At 53.5% G+C, this 9684-nt stretch overlaps 2 protein-coding genes across 2 annotated transcripts; one reads left to right on the top strand and one right to left on the bottom strand.

Moving 5' to 3' along the window:
• Nucleotides 1-166: 166 nt before the first annotated feature.
• Nucleotides 167-5587, bottom strand: TGME49_309720 (hypothetical protein). The gene has a single exon (XM_002364178.2). The coding sequence runs from the start codon at nt 4753-4755 to the stop codon at nt 1654-1656; it is 3102 nt and encodes a 1033-aa protein (XP_002364219.1). The 5' UTR covers nt 4756-5587; the 3' UTR covers nt 167-1653.
• Nucleotides 5588-7720: 2133 nt separating this feature from the next.
• Nucleotides 7721-9356, top strand: TGME49_309610 (hypothetical protein; the record flags this gene model as incomplete). The annotated part of the gene is made up of 3 exons (XM_002364177.1): nt 7721-8268; nt 8708-8829; nt 9162-9356. The coding sequence occupies exons 1-3, from the start codon at nt 8154-8156 to the stop codon at nt 9354-9356; spliced, it is 432 nt and encodes a 143-aa protein (XP_002364218.1). The 5' UTR covers nt 7721-8153.
• Between the last annotated feature and the right edge of the window lie 328 nt (nt 9357-9684).

Genomic DNA, 9684 nt, shown 5'->3' with positions numbered 1-9684 from the left:
AGAATTTCATCTAGACCTATATGCATATGCATAAATATATACGTGTATTTTTATAACTATATGCAGTGAAAGCGAACAAGGCAGCACAGATGAACATCTACATATATATGTATATATACATTGATACATGTATATATATATATATATATATATGTATATTACACTTGGTATTTACAGAGAGATAAATTTGAATATGTCTCTTTATGACTGAATAGTTCGGTTACGACGGACTTCTTTCGAGAGTCGTTAAACGCCTCGGGACCTTGGAGGCTAAGGTGTGTCCGTTGAGGCAGACGAGTGAATACCTGTTTTCTTTCTGAGATGGAAATTCTTTCCACAACGAGAACGGTTCATCGTAACAAGAGTCGCTGCCGTACCCTTCATTCCCACTCATTCTCGTTTTCCTCTCTCGTTTCTTCCGAATACAATTTCGTCTTCAAATACCGGCTCCGGTGTCACTATACCGCGAACCATCGCCCCTCTGAGGCGCTTGCGATTTTTGCGTTGTGTGAAGCGGTCACGTTTGTCCACTCTCCTTTCTCGCCGAGAGAGGCAATTGTTCTTGTTTCTCCTCGCGCCTGCACCAGGCTCAAAGTCGCTCCTCTATTCACCACACTCCCCCCCCGATACAGTTCAGAGTCGCGGTGGCAAAAACGCTGTACAAGGAGTTCGTTCATCGGCGCATCTAAGTTACTGCTCGGTTGTCGGTGTTAGACGCTGGGAGACAACCGGTAGGTGGCAACGGCTCTGTGAAGGTCTCGTGTCGCTGCTCAGGCATTGTATTCCACGAAGAAGCGTCAATTGTTTATGTGAAGCACTTGCAAAAACTCACGGAGTCTGTGCCGTGCGCTTCGATGCGCATGTGAAGGTGCTCTCCGTTGGTCTCGAGTCGTGAGACCGCACTGTGGAGAAAGCTATTCAGAGAAAAATTATAAAATTCTGTCAAAAGCAGTAGTTTGCTGTACAAAGTTACTTTAAACCTGACTTCCGTACGTAACAACTTCACATCCTTAGAAGTGTCCGCTGTATTTTTCTCTTAGTTCATGGCTTGGGTTCTCCCCCAATTGACTTCTACGATTTTCCCTAAAAGTTGCACAAGTCGGATCGCAAGCCGATGCTGCTGCTCGTGAGAGTCCAAGCATGCGCTTTCGGAGGAAAAACACAGGAACGTGCAGACAGCGAAGACTTCCTCGGTACGCGCAGCTCAGTCGCCGAGAGACTTTCTGTCGAGTTAGAGACAGACGGACAGCGTTTGAGACGAAAGAGGAAAGCAGAGAAAAGCAGCAGGTCCACCGAGACAAGCCCACACACCCACGGCGTCCTTCACCTCTCTTCGAGGAAGAGTCGCACCGCAAGCCCGAGGCTGAGGCTGGAATTCCTGGAGCTGTACGAAGAACAAGAAATCCTTCTGCTCTTCACTCGGGAACCCTCCCGGTTGAAGTCAACAAAAGACGCAGAGCATTGTCTCTTTCCTCTGCAACTCGACTGCGGTGTCTCTCTCCATTCTACGTGAACACGAATCGTGTCGTGAGCTCTTCAAGTGCGCAGCTCGAATCTCGCGACTCTCGCGGGGCCGGCAAGTCTTTCTTCACTACAGACAAGGAACGTTTTTGTCGGTTTAACTGCCGACTGGAGGATCTCGCGTCATCCTTTCTACGTGATCATGAAATGCGTGACGAGTTTCGCGGCCTTCAGAGCGTGGAGGAGCTTCTCTGACTCCATCGGGAGTGTCTGGACACCGGTCAGGCGCTTTAGCGCGTCATCGCAGAAAAAATGTTTCTTCCCCTTCTTTTTGCACGACTCTCGCATGTAGTTCTTCACCACGCGAAGGATTTCCTTCTCAGTGAAAATCTTCTTCGCTTCTTCTCGACCGCCCGCGTCTGTGGCTTCAGAGACTGTCGCGTTCCCTGCCGTCGCTTCCAAGGCTGCAGAGGAGGCATGGCCTCTGGGAGGTTTGACCGGTAGGAGAGCCGAGTGTTGCCGCGCAAAGGCGAGGAGAGAGTCCGAGAAAAACGCGTTCCTGAACCGACTGCCTACGAGGCATCTGCCTCCCGACAAGTTCTCCGTTCGTGACACGTCGATGTCCCTGAAGCCCGGAAGCTCCAGAGACTCGCGACTTCCTCGCTGCAGGCAATGCGACACAACGTCTCTGCCGACAGCCTGCAGAGGCGCGTCTCCCCAGGAAGACCCCGAAGCGACGCTGGACGTACACCGCGAAGAGGGAAAGGATGTGCAGACAGAAGCCACAGACGCCGCACTTGCCCGCTGTCTTCTCTCCCGCTTGTTCGGAGACTCGCGCGCTCTTCCTTTTCCTTCAAGCGCCTCGTCTTCGATGTGGTCACTCGTGGCATCGTTAAGTTCCTTCTCCGGACACACAAGTTCCTCTTCAGAAGCTCTCTCTTCCTCTTCTCCCGCGCCGCCGCGACCTCGCGCGGCAACGTCCTCTCCGCACGGTTTGTCCCTGGATTTCTCGTCGCGCCATTCGAAGATGCCTGCCAGCCAGGCCGCCTCTCGCGCGCCCCAGCTCGCGGCGTCTGCCGCCGGAAGTTTCCGGTCCACGCAGACGTTCTCGGACTCTCGACGATTCTCCTTTTCCCTGGAAAAGCACGAACGCCCCTGCTCTTGTGCCCCCGCAGACGTCGCGCCTCGGGGAGAGTCTCTCTCGGCGGACTCCGAAGAACGCGACCCTCCACATGCGTCTCCACCGGGTTCCAGCTGTGTCTCCTGAAGCGCTCGGCGACGCTTGCTGGAGACAGACCGCATCGCAGCGGCGCCGGACGAGGTGGAGTCGATCGAGACTCGTTTTCTGCAGGTTTTTCTCAGAGAGGAAGAAAGCGCCAGCATCGCTCTTCTCTCTTCCTCTTCATCGCCCTCCTCGAGGACTACCTCCGGCTCGTCCTGCCCACCCGGAGACTCTTGTCCGCTGCGCTGTCTCCGCGGCGAAAGGGCCTCCACGCGCGCCTCGACGTTCGCGCAGGCAGAGACAGATGACACGTCGGCGTCTCCGTCCTGCAGAGCGGAAGAGAACCTGCGAGTCTCCGGCCGACACGGTGTGTCTGCACTTTTCCTCTGTTGACAAGACGGAGCGTCGGTCTCTTCTCGCCTCTGCTCCTTCGTCTCGTCTCCCCGCTTCGTCTCTCGGGACTCACCTTGTTCGTCTCCTCCGGACGGCCGCAGAGACCCCCGCTTTCTATCGTCGGGGCGTCTCTGTAGCTGCTGCACGAGACGACCAATGAGGCCTTCGTCCAGAGGAGAGCAGGAAGAGACGGACTGTTTCTGTGAAATTTCTTCTTCACTTCTTCCTACCCCACAGAGCGAAAGATAGAAAAGCGCCTCTTCCCTCGCCGTGTTGATCGCCGTCAAGCTCGGCGCGCGTCGCGGCCGCGCGCTGGTCCCGGCGCGAGGCGCGGCAACGGAGTGTACGTACACTTCGCGGACCGGCAGCGAGTCGCGCGTAACTAGCCACCGGCACAGCTTCGAGTCATAGAGCAGCCAGAAAGAGTGCGGCGCAGTCAGAGAAGTCTCCGGGAAGAACTGGCAGAGAGAGGGCTCTAAATGGTGAAGTGGAGGCAGAGAGAGAGGAAGAGAGCCCGCAGACAAAGGAGGAGGAGGAGCAGACAGAGGAGTGCAGGCAGAGGAGGCAGACGAAGAAGAAAGAGGAAGAAGATGGCGGTTGAGGTCGGACTCTTCGTCTTGTCTTTGACGCAGCGTGTGAACCTTTTCCAGACAGAAGTGTAGATGCCGGTAGCGGCGGGTCCACGTGTCGCTGGTCAGGTGTACATACACCCCACCGCGCTGTTGAAGGCGCTGCATCATCTGGAGGACGAAGAGGAGAAAAGAAGCGAGTTCTTCGAAGAAGAAGAAGAGCCACGCGGGCAGGGAGTGGACTGAAGACACCGCATGCGAAGGGGTGCCTTTCTCGGCATCCGGAACTGAGCAGAAGGAAGGAAAACTGGAGGGAACAGGGGCAGCAGAAGCGTCGTTTTGGTTTCGGAAGAACCAAAATCTCCGAGAAAAGCGCTGCATAAGTGGAAGCACGGGAGGCGGCCGCAGCAGCGTCGTGTCGCTGATTTGTTCCTCGTGACCACCCTTGCGTCCGTCTGTGTCTGTCGCTTCGCCGAAGCTGCTCTGGTCCGTCCGCAGTTCCCAGGCTTCCTCATTTCCGGAGACCACGCACTCGCGCTTCTTTTCTGGCTGGCGCGGCGCTCGATTCCCTCGAACCTCCATGCTCCGCCTCTTCTCCTTCAAGGAACACTCGACGAAGAAGGCGAGGGCCTCTTCCCAAGCAACTGTTTCTAGCCAGTCGAGCGGAGCCTCTGCCGCCAGCAGGCGCTCGAGAACGAAGGCGAAGGCGAAGCCTCGGAGACAGCGCTGACTCTGCCATCTTTCTTCCGCCACAGTCGACAGAGGCGACACTACCCTCTGTTCGAGAGGGGAGGCACTTGAGCAACCGGAACAGGAAGAACGGGAAGACTGCGCGAGGGCGAGCAGCCGCGCCCGGGCTGCGAGAGCCTTGCAGCGGTCGACCTCGTAGACTTCTTGGTCGACTGCAGACAACGGGCCGACGCCGCCCCAGGAGGTGTACATACACTCCAGCAGAGGCGTCGCTGAGGAGAGGACGGCAGACGCCGGAGAGCCGGCAGGACAGGAGGCAGAACGCGAGAGCGAAGACGAGCGGAAGCCAGGCGGTAGCAGGTCCGCCGTCTCTGCCGCCACGCAGTCGCCCGGCCGCCAGCCGGTGTGCGTCTCCAGCATGTCCCCTGCTGCTCAAAAAAAAGTTCGGAGAAAAGCGGCTCTTCTTCGCCACCAGACACGCCTGCGATGCCTTCTTCAGACGAGGGAAAAAAAGACCGGAGGGGAAGGTCTCTCTGCAAGTGCCGACCGAGGGTGCAGTCGGACGCTCGCTTCCGGTGGGTTCTGCGTTCGGAAGACTTTCACGGAAACAACGACACCTGTGAAGAGACGCAGAGGCAGACGCTGCTTCGACTCTCGATCGAAGAGGTTGGAACCTTGGACGGAGGACAATTTTGGAATGGAAACACGTTGGGCAGAGAGGGAGGTAAACCGAGGAAAGCGACGAGCCGGGGCCAGTAGGAGTCTTCTCCGGTCTTCTGGGGTGTATGTACAATCGGCTACGCGCCAGAACACGCGGCGGAGAGAACCACCACAGAAAGCGAAGCCTTCAAGAAGTTGCATCCGCCGTTTCACGCGATCTTTGCGGGACGCACGGCTTTCCGGAAGCTCCACACAGCAGACACGGGAGGGATTAGGAAGCAAAGAGAGTCCGCCGCCGCGTCGTCGGGTGTCCTGGATTTTGGGGACTCGGGTTCACAGAAAGAACCGGGCTTCGCTTCGGGTGAACGGGATGATGAAGCGGTTCCCTTGCAACTTGCCGCTGGCAAATCTCTTCGGGTACAGCAGACCGACTTCACTGTGCCGTTCTTTTTTCGGAAAAAAAAGCGCACGTTTCAGAGTGGACTGGATTCCGCCCAGATACACTTCGGCCGTGTTCCAGCTGTTCAAACAGGAACCTCATGGTTGTCTTGCATCTTGCAGGAAAAAGTGGAAGACAACCGGTGCTCCGCGACGCAGCATAAAACGTAGGTCGGGAAAAGCTAGCGAAAAGATTGCTTGACGGTCGGTGGTGGTGGGGGGGGGGGGAGGGAGGCCTCGTGGTGACAATGAGACATTGCGAGGGGCGGGGAAGTCTGAGTAGTCGAAAGAGAAACAGGAAGGAAGAAGAAAGGGGAGAATATTCTAGGGTTGGATAAGAGAAAAACCCCGAAGAAAAAGGAGATTGATGCACAGTCACAAGTTGCCGAAGAAGGCTCCATCTCTATCTGTCTTGTAGCTTGTTTCACGCCTACTCGAGGGAGCGACCCTCATATGAGACACCGGGGAAGAAACCGAACGCGAGGCACTTTCCTCTCGGTTTTTTCTTTTCTTGGTGTGCCGCAATGCTCCTCCCTCGATGCCTTTTGCGGCCATCTGTTCACGAAAATCTCTAGGTCGCCTAGCAAGTCTCTCAGCTGGGAGTTGAAGGAATTCTGCATTTCTTCCTTTTCATTCTAGTCCCACCTGTCTTCTATGTCTTTCCTCCTCGTACTTTACAGTTCACGCCTGTTTTCTCGAGGCTCTTTTCCTTGTACTTCTACCGTCTCCATTCTTTGCCTTCTCGCCGAGAGTGGCGCTGCCACGATCGCTCTCCTCCACGTGTTCCAACGGGCAATATGCATGCGTTAAAGCCACATCTCAGATATGGGGAACCTAGGCATCGAAGGCAAGTAAAAATCCACTCATAACTAAGGTAATTCAGATTGTTGTCTGCTCTAGCTGCCTCCTTTCTTTCTCTTCTCCTCGTCTAGTGTGCAGTGAAGCTGGAAGGAGTTCGCTCACGCCTTCTGTCAGTGCGACTTTTTTAATGCGCTCGTTGCGCAAACTTAGAGAAAATGAGATTTCTCTCCACCAATATACATTCCCAAGGAACGTGTTCGATGCACAAGGGAGGCGACCACAAGTGTTAACACATTTTCATCTCATAAGTCTTCAATCACTTGCAGGAGTGCCGCCGGATGTCTGGGCTTCTGATTCAGCTGCGTTTTGTTCCGTCAAAGAAATCATCTGAAAGAAAAACAGGAACCGACTCAACAAGGAGGCGGCTTTCATTTTCCGTTCATTCTGCCAGTTCAGCCTCAAACTCAACTGCGTGCATCTTAATAGAAGTTCCACTGTTCAGCTCTTAAAGTGACTACCTAGCAACATGGACGCGTGCGAATGGGGCGAGACAAGCAACGCTAGACTCATATTGAGAGAAGACATCACGATTTTACATGGGCTCTACACAGAATGGAAACGTCAATGCTAATATTCCACTTAACTGGGATAAACAATGCCAGACTAATCTGTGCGAGTCTCAGTAGATACAAGCAACGCGAGACTCATATTGACAGAAAACATCACGATCTCACAAGGGGGGTACACAGAATGGAAACGTCAATGCTAATATTCCACTCAACTGGGATAAACAATGCCAGACTAATCTGTGCCAATCTCAGTAGACACAAGGAGCTTGACAAGCAACGCGAGACTTGTATTGAGAGAAAAAATCACGATCTTACCAGGGGCGGTACACAGAATGAAAGCAACGAACCTGTTCCTAAACTGGCAAATTAAATCGGGTTTAGTTCTGTGAGGATCACGGGATTTCAGAGTGGTCTCGCAGAGGCAAAACAGAGAGGAAGGAAAAGTGTGTCACGGCCAGTCTCCACGTTTTCTCAGTTCTCTGAGCATACGTTGCATTTACGAGCACAGGCGTTTCTTTCCTGAAGTAAAACGAATTAGAGGAAGACCTCCACGGATGTCAAGTGGTGACTGGAGAATCTCATCCTGAGTATCTTTGTCGTAAACAGTACGTGGCGTTAGTTACAGGTTCACTATGCGCTGCAGAGTGTATGAGATTACTGAAGAAGACGAAAAACACGCAGAAGACCTGCATGCCTCTCCAGAGTGAAAGCGATGAAAGAAAGCAATCCACAGCTATCCATCTTCAGAGATGAAACATAAGAACAGACAGTAAAATGCTCTCTGGAGTGTGTGCTCAAGTCCACCGTCGAACGTGCTGCACATCGCAAAGACGACCTTCTCGCTGTGACAGAAGACACAACACGCGGAGCATGAGCCGAACAAGAAAGGTCGAAAGTCCTTTATTTTCTCTTTTTCTATATCTGTTTTATGTGTCTTTTCTTTTTGGGAAGATCTCCGTTTTTCTCGCGGGCGCCTTCACAGCCTCTGAGAGCTGCCCCCCCCTCTTCATCGTTGAGTCGGACAACTTTCCGAACTGTTTTTTCTCGCTGTTTTGCGCCGGTTTGCTCTTTTCTTGCATTTCCTTCCTTCTTCTTTCTCTTGTCTTCCGTTCCCTGCCTCAGTCCATCGATATTTACAAACATGTATACCCATTTTTTCTCATCTCCTTCTGCTCTCCCTCCTGCTAGCTGTCTCCGGTGTGCCGCTTCCTCTTTCACTTCTTCCGAGATATTCTATACACCTTCGTCTCCCGACTCATTTCTCCTTCCCTCTTCTCTTTCCTTTTTTATTTCCTCCTAGTTCCGTCCCTCTCTCCACCTCCGTTTCCTTCTCTTTTGACTCGAGTCAACATGCTGGGCGCAAGTCCTGAAGTAGAAGTCCTCGCGGACGAAGGCTCTGCAGGCTGTATTGCCTCCGCTGGCGCTTCTGAGTTGCGCCAGCGACGAGGGGCAAAAGGAGAGACGCGTGAGACAGAAAAGTCGCAAGAAGCAGCTTCTTTCGATGGCGACGAATCGAGTAGGGGATTTCGAGCTTCTCAAGCTAAAAGGACTTTTTTCTTCGTTGAACACTCGCAACGTGGAAGGCGGGGACGGTCAAGCAACTCTCAGGAGGCGCCAGGCGTCTCCGAAGGTCTCTTCACCTTTGCATTTGCGGAGAGGCACTCGTGTGAAGAGTGACGAAGAGAAACGCGAGAAGGGAGTCTGACGTTTTGCTTAAAAGCAGCGTTTGCGTTCAGCCGTTCCGGAACGCGCAGCAGGACTGGACGGATGTCTTGAGTTTTTTCATTTTTCCATTCACTTTCGCTTTCCTTTGTTTTCGAAGCGACACGAGAGACATCGTCCTGTCACTCCCCGTCCGTCTGCATTGACCGTTCTCTGGGCTTATACGTCTGTGTTCTTTTCAGCTGCTGCCGAGCAAAAACAGTTCAGAGAAGGCGCCAAGGTCGCCGCAGCTTTTCAGGCGCGACAGTTTCCTCCTCTCCCAGGAACCGAATCGGTCGAGTTGCCGCGAGGAGACTTCTTCCTGGTGTGTGGCGAAGCAACGAAGCCTGTCGCTTCTTTTCTTCTCTTTGTGACTTCTTGCCTCTTCAAGGGTATCCTTCACGACCCTTCTGTCATGCGACTTCCTCTCCTCACGGCTTTTCTGTAGCTGTGAGACTTGGTGGTGTCAGTGCTGGTCTTCTGGTTTTTTTCTCGTGCTTTCGTCGGAGGCAGTCGTCTTCTATTTGTTTGTTGCTAGTCTCCTTCTTGTCTTGGTTTTCCTCTTCTGTTTTTTGACGGGTTTCTCTGCCTCGCTTCGCCACTCTTCCTTTCACAGCTTTTCTTCCATTTCCACTCTGTTTTTTTTCTTGCTTCCAGGCATGTCTCCTCTGCATGGCGGGAACCGTTTTCGTCGGGGCCGGCTGGCGACTGTGGACGACGCAAGGCGCATGGGAGGCTTTTCCTTACGCGTTGCTTTCCTTTTTCTGTTTGTGTCCTGGTGTCTACCACTTCGTGGTTTTCGTCCTCATCTTCTTGAAAGTTCCAGGCTTCTCTGTTCGCCTTCTGCGTTGATGATTCCGCTCGTCATCTCCTCTGCTACGAAGTCTTCGAAACACCCGTTCCTCTCTCGCCTCTGGGGCATGTGCGAGCATCCAGTGCTCCTCGAAGCAGAGGAAAAGCCTGCTCTTCTCTTCAGTCCTTTGCTGCTGGAACCATTCCACACTTCGCACTCGCGCTTCAGAGACTTACGCTTGAGAATCGCTTTCGCCTTCCTCGAGAAAACATCGAACCGCGGCCTCGCTGCAGCATTCGCCTCCCTGGGAGAATGCGTTTGCAGGAGTCGCTGCACAGCAAGGAGGAGGCGCAGAAAGGGCGTCTCCTCGATCCTGGAAATCGTTTC

Source organism: Toxoplasma gondii, chromosome XI, assembly GCF_000006565.2.
Source record: "Toxoplasma gondii ME49 chromosome XI, whole genome shotgun sequence".
Lineage (NCBI taxonomy): Eukaryota > Apicomplexa > Conoidasida > Eucoccidiorida > Sarcocystidae > Toxoplasma > Toxoplasma gondii.
This window is presented reverse-complemented; position numbering and strand designations above follow the sequence as displayed.